This window comes from Mytilus galloprovincialis, chromosome 1, assembly GCF_965363235.1.
Source record: "Mytilus galloprovincialis chromosome 1, xbMytGall1.hap1.1, whole genome shotgun sequence".
In the NCBI taxonomy this organism is placed as follows: domain Eukaryota; kingdom Metazoa; phylum Mollusca; class Bivalvia; order Mytilida; family Mytilidae; genus Mytilus; species Mytilus galloprovincialis.
The window spans coordinates 36,299,568-36,319,472 of record NC_134838.1 but is presented as its reverse complement, the minus strand read 5'-3'; the positions used below and the strand labels follow the sequence as shown (position 1 = coordinate 36,319,472).

General features: G+C 30.9%; 2 protein-coding genes across 5 annotated transcripts in view; one reads left to right on the top strand and one right to left on the bottom strand.

Moving 5' to 3' along the window:
* The window catches only part of LOC143073080 (poly [ADP-ribose] polymerase tankyrase-1-like), a 30,420-nt gene extending 28,117 nt beyond the window's left edge, over positions 1-2,303 (bottom strand). Inside the window, exon 1 of one of the 2 annotated variants that reach the window (XM_076248346.1) lies at positions 2,156-2,303. In XM_076248346.1, coding sequence (XP_076104461.1) covers positions 2,156-2,216 — 61 coding nt within the window. In that variant the 5' untranslated portion in view covers positions 2,217-2,303. Of the gene's footprint in view, positions 1-2,036 lie in introns of both variants that reach the window. The other variant, XM_076248355.1, reaches the window with a different exon arrangement.
* Positions 2,304-2,526: 223 nt separating this feature from the next.
* LOC143073065 (extracellular signal-regulated kinase 2-like) lies at positions 2,527-19,138 on the top strand. 3 transcript variants are annotated; one of them, XM_076248317.1, is made up of 14 exons: positions 2,527-2,668; positions 5,589-5,687; positions 6,361-6,481; positions 7,536-7,666; positions 8,383-8,552; positions 10,464-10,603; positions 11,206-11,263; positions 11,608-11,848; positions 12,250-12,475; positions 12,844-12,947; positions 13,829-13,909; positions 15,275-15,430; positions 15,984-16,055; positions 18,123-19,138. In XM_076248317.1, the coding sequence occupies exons 1-14, from the start codon at positions 2,603-2,605 to the stop codon at positions 18,309-18,311; spliced, it is 1,854 nt and encodes a 617-aa protein (XP_076104432.1). In that variant the 5' UTR covers positions 2,527-2,602; the 3' UTR covers positions 18,312-19,138. The 3 variants fall into 3 exon arrangements, with proteins under 3 accessions (XP_076104432.1, XP_076104446.1, XP_076104439.1); XM_076248331.1 differs by lacking the exon at positions 13,829-13,909; XM_076248324.1 differs by lacking the exon at positions 15,984-16,055.
* Positions 19,139-19,905: the final 767 nt, after the last annotated feature.

The following is a 19,905-nucleotide window of genomic DNA, read 5'->3' as shown; positions in this document are numbered from 1 at the left end:
GACAGAAACTTCGTAACATGAGGCATCTATATACAAAGTATGAAGCATCCAGGTCTTCCACCTTCTAAAATATAAAGCTTTTAAGAAGTTAGCTAACACCGCCGCCGCCGCCGTAGCCGCCGCCGGATCACTATCCCTTTGTCGAGATTTCTGCAACAAAAGTTGCAGGCTCGACAAAAAACGAGATTTTTTTTTAACAAAATTTACTTCTGGAACTATCTTATGATCATAAACAAGCTTCTGTCAAAGTTTGGTAGAAATCTAGGATAGTTTAAGAAAGTTATTACAATTTCAAAATCTTCAATTACAACAGAGTGAATATTTGTGGCCGACACAGAATGTAGGATCGCTATGTCTCACTTCTTCAACAAAAGACCAGACAAAAAAATGAGACAAGTGCCTGTGTTTTGAATATATCAGTTTTCCAAAGGCAGAATTTTAAATTTTTGTCTGCTTTTCATGATCTACTATAACGTTATAGTAGTCTCAGGATCAGGTCACTTATGCTCAATTTTTTTACAAAAATTTGCATGGAATCAATTTATAAATCTTTAAACAAATAGTTTACTAAACTTTTTGCTTATCAACAATTTAAATTAATGACTAATAAAGCATTGATGCTCAAGTTAGTATTTAGATTAGAATACATATTAATTTATATGTTCCCTTCCCACAATTTAAGTTCTGCCAGCCTATTGCAAATAAAATTAATGCACTTGACTGTCTTCAAACAACAATGTAACATGTAACTTGAAGTCAACAGCATGCTGGATATTGAGTTTCCCTATTCATGAAAATTTAAAAAAGTAAAAGTTCTATAGTACCAATATACTGATATACATGCATGTAACTTGCATTGTAACAGAAAAGATGTAAAAATATTATTATCTATCCAATAATTAAGTAGTTGTGAAATGCCCCAGTAAGCTAATTAAATAGCAAACATGTCATGTGGTGTTATAAGTAGGCATCTCTTTGAAGTATTATCACTATCAACATCTACATGTATATCCCCTGAATGTAATGTTAGCTGAGGTACACATGTACATATTTTACTATTTTTTAGGTCCTATTGCAAATGAATTCAAATTCAAAAATCTCAGGCTGAAGTTCAGTACTAACTACATTTACTCTGGCTTACAACATGAATCAGAATGGACACACTATATATACATTCAGTAAAAAATTAAAAGATGTGGTATAATTTCCCAATTGCCAATAAGACAACTCTCCACTTTTCCTGATAATCATGCCGTCTGCTTTGAGTATTTTATTCAATTTTGACTTTTTTTTATCCCACATAACATGCAGTAACACAGGAAGGTGTCAAAGCAAAAATTTAAGATAGCCTTCCTAGACATCATAATTATTTGGACTAACTCTCCATCAGAGATCAAATGATACAAAATTAGCAATTTAAGAATATCATACAGGACTAAACAGCAAAACCCAAACCACATTCTGGTGCATAGTTATGTACAATATTGGACTTTAGCATTGCGAAATGAACTACTGGTATACATACAAACTCAAACCATAGATTTACTGAAATCAACTATAAACCAGATTTTCCATGGAATTTGTAAACGTTGATAGTTGCCTTCTATAGGTTGGCTCTGGATTTCCAGATTTTTTTTTTTAAATCAACAGCATAATTTTCCATGGAATATTTTTATTTATCTATTTGCCTTCTATAGGACCGACCTGAAATTCCAGAATTTTTTCTGAACTACTTGCAAAATTTTCCATGGATTTTTTTTCAAACCCCATGTACCTTCTATAGGGGGGTATGGATTATTTCTGGAATAGCCCATTTTTAAAACAAGATACCCCAATGATGCTTGTGGCCAAGTTTGGTTAAATTTGGCCCAGTAGTTACAGAGAAGATTTTTGTAAAAGTTAATGGAGACATTATAGAGTGTCTTTAAATATATTAAAAGAGTAAAATTATTCAACTTGTGTCGATATATTAATTTGATATAAATTAATTTGTATTGAAGTCTATGGAAAATCTAGAGGATTCTTATTGGCATTACCTCTCAACATTGTTTACATTTAACACAAATGCTAATCATTGATTGGTCAGTTACATGTTGTGATGTCGCTGCAGATCTGAGAAATTGAATTTCAAAAAGTGATGAGTCCCAGGACTTACCATGAAAAATTCCAAGTGAGCTTGACAATTCAGTTGTCAACTGACTAATTTTTGTTGTCATTATTAAATGCTGTTTCCCGCCATTTTCCAAACCGGATACAGTAATGTAATCGCTAAATCATGAACCCTGTTTAGAGGTTGTTAGCTCCATGACAACTTCACATAATTTCGCAAAATTGATGACGTTAAAATAATTGTGTAAATTCCAATTACTTTTAATATTAATACGCGTCACGAAAGAAATCTTTATTGATTGTCATAGTTTTGTCTTTCGACATATCTAAAATCTTGTCAAAATCTTTAAAATATTTTATTAAAAACGAACACAGCGTGATTTCGTTCATAAACCGATTCAAGATTGGAACTTTATTATAGCGTAGGATTTATTTACAAGTGATTTGACATTCATGTCGGAATTTGATGTAATCAAACTAATGGTCTGAAAATATGAGTACTGAAATAGAGCCCCATATAACCAAAAAGTATGAAATCAAGAAGCGGCTCGGTAAAGGGGTTAGTATTTTATACTCTGGACAAATAAACGGTGTTAGTTTCTCACTTAAACGTAATTGTGAACGCATTTCTAACGAATGTTGCCGCAATGACAGCCCGAAATTATGTGTTGATACTTGATTTCAGGGACTTTGATGTCTGTAATCGCCATCAGTGTTTCGGTTCAGTCTCGAATGTTTTTCTATCAAATGACCAGTCCCATATGAACTTGGAAAAAATATTAACTTTTGATCATGATCGAAAATGCAAGCAGATCACTTTGAAGCCAAACCCGGTATTTGTTTACCTGGTGTAAAATATTGGCCAAAATATTTGGGTCCACTATAGGTAAAGTATAACGAGGGTAGTAATGGGGGTACCTTCATGACGTATAACGGTAAAAATTCTTAACAAATGACGTTAACGGTAATTCTAAGTGCATGACAATAAAATGTACACTTTCTTTTAGACAATAAAAAAATCAGCTGAATTTGTCGCATCACGCTATTTTTTTCCCAAAAATAATGGTAACGATAAAAATAAGAATATTTTGACGAATCACGATAAAATTTAACCAATTTGACGCTAAAGGTAGCCAAAAATTACCATTTGACACCTGATGGTAAAGGGCAATACCACCCTCTATAGGTCACAGGCAGTAGATGATAATAATAAAATATCATATGGATAATGCAGACTTCATTAACAGGTTAAAATGAAGTAATTATAACATCTGATAGACAAGACTGGTACACTACACATGTATTTGGGTTTTGCGCTTTCAGCATGTTCAGTAAATGGTTCTCTACATGTATGTATTGAAGTTACACCACTGGCACTGTCACAGGTTAGGAAGGGTTTGGCGTCTCTAAACATGTTTAAGTTAACCCTGCAATATTCTTAATGTGTCTGTCCTCAGTCAAGAGACTAAAGTTCAGTGGTTGTATCTATAACATTTATGCTTTTTGTAAGGTAATATAAAAAAGAAGATGTGGTATGATTGCCAATGAGACAACTGTCCACAAGCATATTGCAAAATGATTTAAATGCTATACAATCTTGGTGTAACAATAACAGTATGAAAATCAATGCACAAAAAACTAAGTGTATGAAATTGGGTTCAAAACAAAAACTTAAACAACTATCAGAATTATGTATTACCGTCAACGAAACATGTATTGAGAATGTCCATTCTTTCAAATTACTTGGAATAGACATTGATGAAAATTTAAGCTGGGAAGATCATGTTGATCGTATATGTAAAATTATCTCATCTAAAGTATCACTTTTATATAAAATTAAAGTATATTTGCCAATACACACAAGGCAACTATTTTATAATGCATATATTCTACCATATATAGACTATTGTAGTTCAGTTTGAGGAAATTTATTACAAAAAGATTCAGATAGAATCATAAACTTCAAAAAAGAGTAGCAAGAATTATACTGGAATGCGATATTTCTATTCCATCTAATTTCATGTTTTCTTCTTTAAAATGGCTATCTTTTACCAAAAGAATAAAATACCAACAATCAATTCTAATGTATAAAATTGTAAATGGGCTAACACCTGATTACTTAGCAATACTAAATATTGATGATGTGCAACGCCACAACTTACGATCTGTCTCTAATAATGATCTTTTTGTTCCAAGACCAAATACAAATTTTTATAAAAAATCTTTTCATTATTCTGCAACCAAAGTATGGAATAATTTACCACTCGAAATAAAGAAATGTCCTAATGTGGAATTATTCAAGAAACATAGTTATAATCATTTTCTTGAAAATTATATGCAAGTCAACTAATTTGTTTTCCTCTAACAAAACTATATCAAATATTGTCATTTATTACCCTTTGTATATTTCAATGATTGAATTGTGTATATACTAGTAATATATATTGTAAATTATAGTATGAAACTATGAATGTTAACTGCATGCATGTATTTTGTTTGAGGGCCTCAATGAAAATTAGACTATTTCTAATTGAGTTACCCTCTTTAAATAAAGAATTTATTATTATTATTATTATTATTATTAGAGACCAACATGACACAGACATTAACAACTATAGGTCATCGTACGGCCTTCAACAATGAGCAAAGTCCATACCGCATAGTCAGCTATAAAAGGCCCCGATAAGATGATGTGAAACAATTCAAACGAGAAAACTAACAGCCTTATTAATATAAAAAAATGAAAAAACAAATATGTAACACATAAAAAAAATTAAATCCACTTATTTGTTGGTTTACTGATTCTGTGCTATATTATTGTATTTCCAATTATTACAATTTAGCATGAAGTGTGATATGTATGTATGTCTAGCTGTTGTCACTATAAATGCATTCTGGAAGCAAGTCCTGTACCATTGTAAGCTCATTGTATATGACGTATATATATGGTACATGTATGTCATCTTATATACCACTCTTACCACAATAAAAGTGTCCAATATCAATATACTGTAAATGTTATATATGCTATGTATGCATTGTCATTAAAAACCATTTGAGATTATCATTAACTTATCAAATTAGATGTGAACTACATGTGTAATTTATGCATTGACCTTAATTTATTTGATTTATAACTAATAATTTAATGTTTTTATCATTCATATCAATGAATTACGCAAATTTGTTGTCCCAAAAATAACCTGATGTTGAAAGAAATCCAAGACTTAGTGCTTGATCACCTACAGAACCAAGAACACATTTGAATTAATTTGAGACTTAAAAATGCTTCCAAGTGATTAAATGTAAATATGTATGGATACATTGTATGTAACATTTGATGACCAAACATAGTTGTATACAGAGGAAATATATTCATTTAATTTATAAAGTGGTTTTTTGAACAAACTAAATGTGTCATCTTTTAAGTGTGCGTACATTATATATACATTTATAATTATATATTTTTATATTAACAGGCATATGGTATTGTATGGAAAGCAATTGATAGGAGAACCGGTGAGGTTGTTGCAGTCAAAAAGATCTTTGATGCCTTTAGAAATCAGACAGATGCACAGGTAGGAAGATAGATATGTACAATGTATACTCTATCATGTTTTGAAGCAAGTCTTGTAACTTAATGAAATACATTTGTAATTATTATAATAACATTGTTTCACAGTGATAAAGTTCTGAGTTTAAAATAAGGAAAGGAACACAAGTGCAAAAATTCTTAACACTCTTAAAAAATACAAACTTCTCATGCACATGCATGTATATATATAATTTTAAAAAAGGTGTCTTAAAAATGTAAATAGTAGAATTGCTACATTGTTATATTACTTTAGATTGACTATTTTGCTTGGCTAATCCCCAATGTTCTTTGACAATCACCCGTCTGTTGTTTACATCATTTTGGTTAACCTGGAATTTTCTAATGGCATCTTTTCTTTCTTTTTTTTAAGAAATCATAGCTTCTAATCCATACATAAAACAACATCTATAATAACATAAATTTCATATTACAGCATTACCTTCAAACAACTAACATGACTAAAGCATCATATTACCATATTTTAAATGACTGAATAGTCAATGATAGTACAATGGATATATAGTCTGCTTTCACCAGATGCATCACCAGGCCAATATGTGCAGATGTTAAACATTAAAGCAAAAGTTATATTTTGTTGAGTCTTTTATAAGTGATTACTTTACATAAATTGTTATACATGTGTACTTGTTTTTCAGAGAACTTTCAGAGAGATTATGTTCCTACAGGAATTTGGAGACCATGCTAATATAATAAAATTACATAATGTCATAAAAGCAGAAAATGACAAGGACATTTATCTGGTCTTTGAGTTTATGGGTAAGTTTGGGATTTTTTAATTTAGTAAAAGCATGAAATAAGAAAATTAGAACTACTGTACATGCTGTAGTTTAATTCAGATTTTGGTAGGCTACATTTTATGCCTCATTTACTATGGACCAAAATCACTTAAAAATACATACATGAGGGTTTATATTTCATATCTTCAAACTTGCATTTGTGTAATAACAGTAGGATAAAATTGAGAATGGAAATGGGGAATGTGCCAAAGAGACAACAACCCGACCATAGAAAAAAACAACAGCAGAAGGTCACAAGGATGCATTAATCAATAAGTATTTTCCTAGTTTCCAGACAATGACTTATGGAATGGTGTATGGATCTCTCTGAAATTATACCACAAGTTTCCATACCACAAAGGGATGGTCAGGAATGGCTTTGGGGAGTTATGGCTGAAACCATTTAGGAATTAGGGGCAAAAAGGGGGCAATTCGCAACATCATAGTGTATTGCACAAAGTAAAAAAGGGGACAATTCACAAGAGCATAGTGTTTTGCACAAAAGCAAAAAAAGGTGGTAAAATTTTATTTTTGGAAAGCAAAATTTTTTATATAAATTCAAATCATATAACCAATTAAGTTCTTTGACTACAGTTATTTGGTGTCAGAAACCTATTACAATGTATGTGTCAAATATTTAATTACAATCAAAATACCGACCTGTATCAAGGGTAAATATTGTGTCCATTGTCGCCACAACTGTTCAGGGTTGGACCTCTGCTGTCTATTCAGTGCACTCAGCGAATCAATTTATTTATGTTGATTTTGTCCAAAAAGAATTGTCCATAGATGGCTTTTTTAAGAAATGTCTAGCCTAAGTGAATATCAAAAGAAATACAATTAAGTTTTGTATATGGAAATTTGTTTCGAAGGTTGATCAACTAAAATTTTATGAAAAAAATATCCAATATTTATCTCATTGTGAGGACCTATGGTTGAACTAAAATCTCAATTTTGCTTTGGTTTTTAATTTTTGATTTTTAAAAGTTATCAAAAATAAATTAAGTAATGCATTATTTGATTTTAAATTACAGAGACGGATTTACATAATGTAATTAAAAGAGGGAACATACTAAAAGATGTACACAAGAGATATATTATGTACCAGTTACTCAAAGCCACCAAGTATTTACACAGTGGAAATGTAATACACAGAGATCATAAGGTAATTCCCTTATATGGTAAAAAATTCAATACAATGTAAATAATTAATTTGTCATGTCAGAATGAAAATGATCGAAAACAATACAATATGGTTATTTAAAAACACTCTGCTACATTCACATTTGAAACAAGAGGTAAATACATACAAAATACAATCACATACGATCATGGAAATAAATGAATAAATGGTATGTCATGCTATTATTTACTGTAGGTTCGTAAGTTATTGCATGCATAAACATTGACAGATCCAGAAGTTTCCAGGGGGTTGGAACCCCCCCCCCCTTTCTTTTTTTAGCCTATCAATGCATTTGAATGGGGACATATAGTTGGAAACCCCCCCCCCCTTTGTCCTGGGTGTGGCACCCCCCCCCCTTTTTTTTTAAATGGTTGGATCTACCCCTGCATAAACCATTGCAATTTCAGGAAAATACTTAAGCATTTTTTTTCAATGATCTGTGTAAAAGATAATGTATTTTTCAAATCAATTGAAAGCAGGAAAAATGTATCATGATTGAGTTTTGACCAATGGAAAACTATTAAAAATCAATGAAACCATAGTGATACATGACTATCAAAGAAGAAACAGTTGGGGTGGTTGTAGATCTGCTATAGATTAGTTAAATGCATGTCTCTATTTGAATAGTTATTTTATATAACAAAGTATCGAAGTTTAAGTAAAGAATGAATAAATCTGACAAAACGTTATATTTTCAGCCGTCAAACATTTTGTTGGATAGTGAGTGTGTTGTCAAAGTATGTGACTTTGGTCTGGCAAGGTCACTGTCTCAGATTGGTATAGATGCTGAGACAGGTGATCCTAATTTAACAGAATATGTAGCAACTAGATGGTACAGAGCTCCAGAAATTCTTCTCGCTTCACACAGGTTAGTATTTCAGGGCTTGCTCATGAATGTGATTTCAACTGGAACTACTAGATAAACATAACTTCACATGCATGAGACATTACATTAAAATATCCTATCATATATTAATTTCATTATTTTTTCCTTAATAATAATAAATGTTATCTTGTTACTTGCTGGCAATTTTTGATTGTTTTAGACATCATTTTCATGGTTCTGCTACTCCAGAACCTGTAAAGTAGACATTCTTTATTTTCATTGAAAAAATTGTTTACGACATAACCAAATCATAGGTGAAAGCATAGAAAGCATATATCAATAGATCAGTCAGGCAGTGGTAATTCATTTTACAGGGTAGGGATGTTGGAAGATATATATATAGAACTAATTGCATAACAGTGTAGTCGACAGTGAAACGTTTGTAGGTTGTAACTTGTTTGTCAACGGCTATGATTTTATGCTCACCCAGTCTGTCAGAGGCCTTCCAGTGGGGATTGAAATATTCACTTGTTACACATTCCGATACATAAAATGAAACTTTCTTTTTACAAAGCTTGAAAGGAATTTGTTTTAAATATTTATTATAATCATCACATACAACCGTGTCATTTATAAGAATAATAATGTTCAGAGATGATATTATTTAATAATAATAAAAAAAAATAGGTTTATCCATTGTAAAAAAAACTATTAAGTTGATGGGGTTAATTAACAAAATATCTCATTGATTAAAAGCACAACTACTTCTACGGTGTGATCATTTAAGAATGGCCTACTATTTATTCAATGCGTATACATGTGGGTTTTGTTTGTGAAGAGTTCTGGATAATTAAAAAATCATTTGATTTCTTTGTTTAATACCATAAAACGATTCATTCTTTCAGATATTTGTCACTTTGCCTTATCTTCAAGTCCAACACAATTTCTCACGTTTCTTACAAAACTTATATTCTTGTGATGTATTCTTTTGTTGAAAAAAAAATGTATAGATATAGATAGATATAGGAAGATGTGGTATGAGTGCCAATGAGACAACTCTCCTCCCAAGTAATAATTCATAAAAGTAAACCATTAATATGTATGGATAGTAAAATTGGGTATTTTCTCTGGGTCGTTTAAAACATTCGCAACTAGGTAAGACATGCACAGAAGTGATAGATATGTTTTATAAATATAGAAAATTGAATATTTTAATCAGCAAAAAAAAAAATCCCCCCAAAAAATCTGTATCATACACCCAAGCGCCTGTGACACCGAACAGCAAGTTATGGAGGGCCCCCAAAACTATTAGTATAAAACCATTCAAACGGGAAAACCAACGAGAAACGAAAAACACATATGAACTACATAAACAGACGACATCATGCATTGTAACTTTTAAAGCCAATTAAGTAAAAAAAATAATCTGAAAGAACGTGCGATATCATATTAGGAAAATTGATGGTCAAACCATAACAAAAAATCAAGTAAAGAATTTTAAGTATTCAACCTTTATAGCTTGCTGTTCGGTGTGAGCCAAGACTCCGTGTTGAAGGCCATTTTTATTTATTTTCAAATTACAAAGGTTATTCCTGATTAGTATTTTAAATTATTTTATTTAGGCGTTTAGAACCTTTGGTGACCTCACAGTTTAAATTTCTATGATAAGTACGTCGTGAGCAGTGGGCATTACAGACGAACGTTCACCTAATTTTCCCCAGTCAATGAATGGCCATAGCTACACTGTTATGAATTTCATACTATATTGTTTTCATAATAATAAACAAAATCTTAACCAGAACTCATGCAGAATCCTCTCAATTCTTCTTTATAAATTATGGAGGAATCACCCATAAATTTAAATTATGTTGGAGGTATAGAAATTGATTTGCTAAAATTGTATTTAATTTTTTTTATTGACATTTGTTTTGAATGTGTTTTTACTAATTTTAGGTATACCAAAGGTGTAGATATGTGGAGTTTAGGATGTATACTTGGTGAAATGTTGGCAGGAAAACCATTATTCCCTGGCTCATCCACAATAAATCAAATAGAGAAAATAATGACATATATTGCAGAACCTTGTAGAGAAGGTAAGTCTATCCTGATACTAATAGATACAGCTTTAGGCCAAGACTGGTTCAAGAAGGAATAATGTGTCCAGGTAGGGTCTTCCTTTGGACTGCTACCATTTGAACTAGCACATAAGAAATACTGTTCTGTGTGTTGATTTACGTCAAAGCTTGGTTCATATTTTTATCACATCAACATGTTCTTATCCTGAATATGCATTTAATTTGCCATCAGAAGCTTAAAACCAATCCATTCATGCTTTTGTGGTAGGCTTTTGAAAGTCTTATGATGAAAATAAAATAGTTCTGTACATCAATCTTTGATATGTTTCAGGTTATCAACTCAAGTGTATAGTTCAGTAATATTTCTTATAACATTTTAGTAACATGTCAAATTTGCATTGCAGTGCAAGGTTGGTTATTCTCTATAGGTATTCAAGCATCCTCTAGCAATAAAAAGTGGCTGCAATGATTCAGTTATAGTCTATGAAAAAAGTCATTAAACACCAAGAAACAAACATATTAATGAAATACAAAAAAGAACGAATGCTTGGGATCTGCCTTATTTTTAATACAGTCCTTTTCATAAATATTTGATTGTATTAATATTTTCTTTATTACAGACATAGATAGTATTAAATCTGCATATGGTGCCTCAGTATTAGAGAAAGCTGCCTCTAGGTAATATTTCATTATCATAACTTTCACCATTCTCAGCCTATGTCCTCATATAAATGAAAAAAAAAAATGCTGAATTTGCGGTGTCCACACTAAAATGTTAGTATGCCTCAAATAAAAGTTATGAAACTTATAGACTTATATTGTGGTACCTGCTTAGCATGAAAATCTTGTTTGTACACAGTATTCTTCTTATGTAGATTGAAAGACTTCAGCTAAACAAATGCTCTCCAACAACTTTGAAAAGAATATATCTGTTATACCAGTAATGATCAAGGTACGCAATATATGGCCATGGTCACTTATATAATTTTATCGTAACTAAAGAGTTGTTTTTTACATTTCAGAGGAAAGAAGTCATTAGAATCGTTAATACCAGATGCACCGAAAGATGCAGCCGATTTAGTACGAAAACTTTTACATTTTAACCCTGACAAAAGAATAACTGCTGACGAAGCATTACGACATTCATATGTAGCTAGATTTCATAATGTATCAGAAGAAATAGGATTAAATTATGATGTAGTTCCACCATTAAGTGACGATACACAACTGACAGTTGATGAATACAGAAGTAAACTGTATGAGGTAAAGGTTAAACAATAGATCTGATAATTATGAAATGATGAAAATAGTCTTTATAGTTCTGTTAAAAAAAAAGATCTGTCTCTGTCAGGGCAATGGAAGGCACTTGATTTATTTGAATATTTGAATTTTGTTAGAATTAAAGTTAAAAAAATATTTAGTGAGTAATATGGTTCTTAAAACAGTGCCTCCCTTATTTATCCTTTATTTACCAATAAATCAAGCAGAAAGATTTCTGTGAAGTTAAGTCCTTTGAAATTTTGAACATGGACTAGATATGTTGGATATATAGGGGCAAACATTTTGTCTGTCATTAGTTCACCTATAGTTCTAATAGACAGCATTAACAGACATTGCTTTATAAAGTAAAAACATAATATAAGAAATAATTGGACATTTTACAGATGATTATGCAGAAAAAACAGGAAAGACGACGAAAGAGACATGAAATGAGAAGTGCACCGCAGCCCACACGACACAAATCTAGAACTCCAGAGGAACCTCCTCCAAGCGAACCCTACAATCGTGAAAATGAATATGACAAAGGCGCAGAGCCGAAAATATATTACAAAGGTCATCCATCAGAAGGTCATCCACATTCAGCTCCACATCATCAATCATCATTTTCAGGTAAGTAAAAGTTGAGCATGTCGCTCTGAATATTCAGATTTTTCATGGAAAGAAATCTGTGCTCACTGAAATATACAAAACATGACATAAGTCATTTGCTTATTAAAAGACAATAAAGGTATCAAAAGCAAATTGCTGAAATAAATTTGTTTTATAGCTGGAAATAAATCCCCAAAACAAAAACAAGAAAATAAAAACCTTTTACATGACAACTAGAGTACAAAATGTAGATTGATATAGAAATTTTCATTCACATATCGCACAACTTGTCTTTTTGGGATATGTGCATGTCTGATGTACATAATCAGCTGCAACTAAAGACAGGACTAGATTTTCTACATATGTTCAATTATAATCTTTTTTGACAGCATTCGGCAGAACAACACATGAACAACCACCAAGGTCACGGTTACAAAGCAGACAGAAAACCAGTATTGGAAACAATGTTCAGCATTCTAATAGTGCCACAGCTGTAAGTTTTATATTTGTTAACATTTTGTACCGAGTGCTGTAAATCAACTAGGGGTTTCTTTGGCAGAGTGGTCTAATCAGTTCACAACACTGAGGTAGTTAATTCTTGACCCCCATGTGTTCGAATCCAATCATAGTTGACTAGGATATTCAGTTTTCCTGCTAGTGGTCGTTGGCTCTTTTTGGGCACTCTGGTTTCCTGAACCAACATAGTCTGCATGAACTCAAATAGTCAATCAATCATATAAAGAAACTCACCCCAGTTATTTTTTTTTAAGTCAGGTTATGAGGTACATGATGAGAACATAATGTATAACATGCTGTTTTAGTTTATAAAAATTCATAGAAGAAATTATACAAAACTGTCACAATAGGCAACACCCTTCAACATGGTACAACATTCCATATACAAAATATTTTAAGACATCATCAGTTTCTTTCAGAGTATGGTTTAATGAGTAGTTAAGCTTAGAATAAATACTATGAAATAAAATATGACATTGTTTTTGGTACCTTATTTTGTTTATTATTGAAGGGATTTGAAGAAAAATAATAATCTGAATATTTGCTATTCGTAGATACCAATCTACCCCTTAAGGCAATTGTTAAAATATTATTTTCTCTCAGTTTTGTCATTGATAAGTGGTAAACAAAACAAGTTATTGAATTTAGAAAAAATAAATGTTAGACAAGTTTGAGACAGATTTTAACACCTATACCTTCTGTGTAACTTAAACCCATGCATTTTAAATGATAAAAATGTTTAATTCAAAAGAGGAAAGAAAATGACTCAAAGGACATGCACAAACATAGAAACATGTTCATGACTTTCTTTAAGATACATTGTTATTTATATAGTACCTTAATACCACACCACTTCAGATGCAGTTATATGAGATATTTATGAGATCTCAACACCTTGGTATTCATCCCAATAAGTTTCTATATGGTAGAAACATTAAGGTGAGTCAGAGGCTTGTAACCATATAGAGCTTCCTCATCTATAGCTTGTGTGTCATTGGCTAAAACCATGCATGTTCCTCATTTATCCATTTAAATATTGTATATTGCACATCTAGTAGAGTAAATTGTATGCTAGGAAGTTTAATTAGTTTCTGTTTTAAATTTAATTTTTAATTTTTATTTCATTTATATATTTTTTATTTTTTTATTTTATTGTTGATATTTTTGTATTTTTTATAAGCAAATTAAACATAAACAACATTTAGATACCCCAGTAGGTTTTGTAATCAAAAGATATTTTTTTTAACGACATAAAAATGAGGAATACATGTATGTGACTTCTGTAGTGAAAACTAATGATTCTAGTTTACAAGCCTCTGATTAACCTTGTTTCATAACATTTGATGTGCTGGAAACTGGTTGTTGTAATTTTTTATTTGTTTCTCCGTTCTATTCTAAAGTATATACTCTATAATATATCCAAGTCTTGTACAACACAACCCCTCATAATACATTATTGTCTTATGTCATGAAATGTGATGCCTATCCAAACCAAACACTAAAATACTATCTATTCCCTATCAATATCGAAACTAAACCACAATCAAACTTAAACTTTAAAGTATCTGTTTAAATATTGTGTCTGATGATCCCATCTGCATACCAACATGGCCACCATGGCTAAAAAGGTGAAGTAAAGAGGAAAAATGAAGGCATGGAGGTTCTATAGAGCATTTAGTTCATTTATATAATAAATATATGCCATTGTATAAACAGAAAGTAGACTGAATGAGAAAAAAGTTTATGAAATATGTTTTTTGTGCTATATATCTTAGATAATAGATTATTATTGTCAAACAGATTTTCAGATTTGTTTTATTTTTTGCTATTTTGATAGCATTGTTTTTTTCAGGCGATCTGATTCATATTAAGTTTGCTTGTTGGTTGTTTTTCTACGGCTTAAATATCTAATCTATGCATTTAAAGACTAGGAGATGTGGTATGATTGTGAATGACACAAATATCCACAAGAGTTCAAATAAAGAAATCAAAACCAATTATAGGTCCAAGTACGGCCTTCAACGTTAGCTATTAAAGGCTTTTACATGAAAACTGTGAAACTATTTGAATGTTGAATCTATCAGCAGCACTACCATGCAATAATTTTAGAAATGGTTGTACTTGTATATGGTTTGTAGCACTGCAAGTTACACAGGGACAATTTCCTTTACCATACGTTAAATCTACAATATGTTTTGATGCATTTGAAACCTAAGAAAAAACTTTATGAGTTACGACTATTACCTTTAATACTGTGCTAATTGTCAATGCTTCACAGTCTGAAAAAATTATATAAATTTTCAGGTTCAGCCAGATCCTTATCCACCTATGTCAAAAAACAGACACACCTCAGCTCCGACCCAAAGCAGGGCAGGTAGACCAACGTCAGGCTTGTATAGAGGACCAACAATTACTAGAGATGAAAAAGCTGGTGCATTGAGTGTCACTAGTTCAAGACTGGTACGTTTATATAAGTTTACAAAAGACATATATGCCGCTAGATATTTACATTACATTCAAATGACATTCAAAAATCATATGAATTGCAAATAACTCTGTTCTTTTCCACACTTGTTTATGCCTTAGAGAAGTGTATTAAAACTTGCTCTCCTGTCAACACTATTTCTTTTTTTTTTTTGTTCTCTGTGGTGTTCTGCTGCATTTCTTGATTAAATAAAAGGGGGAGGGGGGATTTGGATTTCCTTTTTGGTAAAATTATGAAAATGATTTAGATTTGCACCAGACAAGAAATGCAGTATCACTTTTCTGACACAAGAACAGCACCAAAGTATTGGCAGCTATTCACAGCACAGTAGATTAGAATATATAATGTTTCATGTTGACTCAACAATAAATATTGACAAAAATGGAAGAGAAATTTTGTTGACAGCTGCTGATGTTTTTTATGTTCTAATAATGGTGTTTTGTAAAATTTGATTCTAATAACTGCTATTAAAATTGTAAAAGTCATGAAATAACATGAAACAGTGTGTTAAGAATGCCTTTTTCTCAGTCAGGAATTGGCCGGTTGTTAAAATGTGCAATGGAACCTTTACCTCCCATCCGATCATACACACATTATTACGTAAGTTTTCAAGTGTGTTTTGTGCTAGCTTTGATAGGTTACACATGAATGCACACAATCACATCCTTTTTTCTCCATCTTCATCCATACTGTAGTTATGATATGCACTATCATAGGCTCTTTCCAACAGGAGGGGAGGGGGGCAACCAATTAATATACTATGAATTCCTAAATTATTGCGATGCTTTTGTTGTTGCTAAAAGATGTGACAGGGTTATAATGGCAATAATTAAACTCTTATTTTGTTACTTTTTACATGAATTAAACAGGATTTTTCTCAATATTATAAGAATTAAAAGCTCATTATAGTCTAAAATGACGAAATCGCAATAATAAATTCACATAAATTTTTGAATTTACAGTATTTATTTTGCCTTTTTTCAATTTTCAACAACATTGTTCGGAAATGATGTGATCTAAAAATAATAATTTAGTTCTCAGATACTGCTGTGTCAGGAAATAATCAGCCTAATATCTTTGTTGTTGAGGAATAAAATGAATACAAAACCGTGTTTTAATTTTGAATTAGAAGCTGATGGGGTATTATTTCAATTTGATAATGAATTCCAAATGTCAACCTTATAGCAGCTACCCTTCTCCAGTCATATTTTTTAGTTGAAAACTCTTATTTTTGTCATAGTTCCTATAAGGGTTAGGATCTTAGAGATAGCAACATATAGTCTGGTATACTTGTTACTGTGGTATTTTACTTCTCAGGGAAAAATCGGAAGGTTTTTTATTCATCTTTAAATTAAATTTTTTGTAAAATAAATAGTGACATACTGATTATTGAGTATGATTAAGAACTGATTAATTCATACCTGAAAAAGAAGCAATGCCTAAAAACAAGGGTTTCAAAAACAGTCATATTATCCAGTCTAGTCAGACAATTATATGCTGGACTAGTTGTACCGAGCATGAATCTGACATATTACCTGGGTTTGCCATTTAACATCTTTCAGAAAAAAAAAATTATAGGATCTTTTTGACCATACCTCCTGCTTAATCAGCCACACGTTTCCAGTTTTAAAAGTGACATGATGAATAAGAACCATAAAAAACAATCCATACTTAACTTTAATAGCCCTCATTACAAGAAAGGTAATGAAGGATTTAAGCAAAAATAACCTGCATGTGTGCAGGTGAGATTGAGTCATGAATAAGAAAATTTCAAGCTACTGAAAATATCATTGATACCCTTCAAGGTCTAAAGGTTAAAATGGGAATAAGCAAAAATATTCGGCTAGCTCAAATTTTGTTTGGAAGCTATGCTTATAACACCTTTAAAATATCTGTTTTGTACATATACACATTTAATTGATGTACAGTATTCATTTGTAACCTGTATGTTTTGGGAATTCTATTTCAACACTATATATGGCCACCACAAGGATAACAGTAGGAAAACGTGTTTCTAAATTCATACTTTATATGCATATAAATAAAAAAGGGTATAAAATTTGACAACTAAATCAAAGCAAGCTTTCTGATTATTGTGATTAATCAGTTATAATTTTCCAGCTGTTTTGTCATCTGCACATGTGTGAATTATATGAATTTGCTGGCACTTGATGTATTATGTACAACTTATAGCAGCACTGCTTTTAGTACAGAAACTGTTTAACTGCACATATCTAGTATTTGAATGCTTTTTATCATTAATTCATTGCTTGGGTATAAGAGTCATTTGCAATTCATATAGTTTTTTGAATTATCCTATTGCTACTGGGCATTATTTTTTCCAGTATTTAGATTTTTTACTGTAGCCATGTTTTTCATGCTAGTTTATTCTAGTAAAAAATTTATTTTTCTTATTTACAAGTTTTATTTTATTTAAATTTTTTATATTGTTTTTCCTATAAGATAGTCAATTTAATATTTTAACCTGTAGTATTGGTCAAATTTTTAATGAACTTGTTCGATGTTTAATAAAATTTTGAAGTAATGGCAAAGTATTTTTCAAAAGTTTAGATAATGTTTTAAGCATCTTTGATATTAAAGTTTATATATCCAAATTCTTACAATCGTTTCATTTTTCAGATCAATATATTTTTTTGCATTTTGCAGGTACCTGGTTCAAGACCAATATCAGCTCAAAATAAGCCACAAAAGCCCATCTATGGAAGGAAACAGTTCAGTAATGCTACAAATGTGCCGTCTGCTGGGGCCCCTAAGGATTACTTTGGTAGTTATGCCCAAGATATTGGTACAATCTCATCATCAGGCTTGGCTGCTCTGCAGGGTAAAAAGGCATAAAGTGTCACTAAATTGTCTTTCATAAAACTTTGGAGCATGCTCCTTAATTTCTGAGTTGAACTCAGTATGTTGGCTGTCTTTAATTAAATATTTACTATTCACTATTAAAAAGACAGAAGTAACATTTATTGTATAAGTGTTTGACACAGATGCTTAATATACATTACCAGTTAAAAAAAGTGTGGAAGCAGATATATGTAAAATACAAAAAAGGTGCCAATATATAAACACTAGGTGTTCAGACAAGATTCTGCATATCACTCTGTGAAACGGCTTTGTAATCAATATTTTGTTATCAATTTTTTTTCCTATTTGGGGAAACATCTACATATAGAGCATTTAGTTTGCTGGAAAAAATGTCGAATTACAAATTATTTTTCACTGTTTGAATGTGCACAATATGAAAAATTTTCATCATGTAATATATGAGTTCCAGAGTGGTAGCTGTGTAGTTCTAAGTGTAATGCAATTTACCTGTGATGCTGAACTAAAGTGATACCAATATTTCAACTATCAACCATTTTTTTATTTTTTAAATTGTAATTTTGATGTTTTTTAATGTTAATATTATATTCAAATAACATTCCATTACTGTGTTACATATCTAATGTCTTGGTTGTGAATGATAATCTTCAAAGAAATATACTTGCATTATACAGGTCCAGAACATATTTCCATATTTAGTTGTCACATTTTCATTCAATAAATAATGTTTTTTGTATGAACACCATAAGGTATTTAAGTTAAGTAAGATTGAGGAATTTGAGCTCCACATAATTTAGGCCTTTGTGGGAACTTGTTGAAGAAATAAATGCATGTATTAATAAGATGTATTTATAAAAAACCTACTTCATTTAGGATTGCTATAATATAGTATATTTAATCAGGTAGAATACATCTACTTCCGTTTTACTTTATAAGGAATCAGCAAAAACATTAAACATTTGATGATAATTGATGAAATTTCTGGAATTTTGTAAAAAAAAAAAATGTTTGAATACTCATGTCCATTTTATCTCACATATAACATTGTGTTCAAATTCACACATGTCATGCTAGTACTAAAGTAATCATTGAACGCATAAAAATATAATCATCACTAATGTCAATTCTGATACACATTTATCTTATAACATTGTATTGAATATGTGATATATATGAAATCTGTGATGTCAAAGATGTCATAAGACTTGATCCTAAATCATTTTCTATATATTTCAAAGTGTTCAAATGTTATCATGATGAAATAATCTAATTTGTTGTCTTTTCAAAGTGTATATAAATGATGGGAGGGGCAGATAATAACTGTAAGATTTTTGATAAAAATAATGACAGATGCTTTCAACACTGCTGAAAAAGAGATATTCTATAAACCCTGACACTAACTACTTAAAAAATCCATGTAAAATCAAAATCATTTGTTTTGTAACAATTTGACTACAATACTACTAAGTCAGGTTTTTTGTCGTTAGGTCGTTAGGGTTGCTGTCTCGTCGAGGAAAAAAACACATAGTTCTTTAAAACAATATAATTGTCTTGCCTTGTTTCCTTTGAAGATTATCGAGGCAGGGTTAGTTGTACATGCATTTAAGCT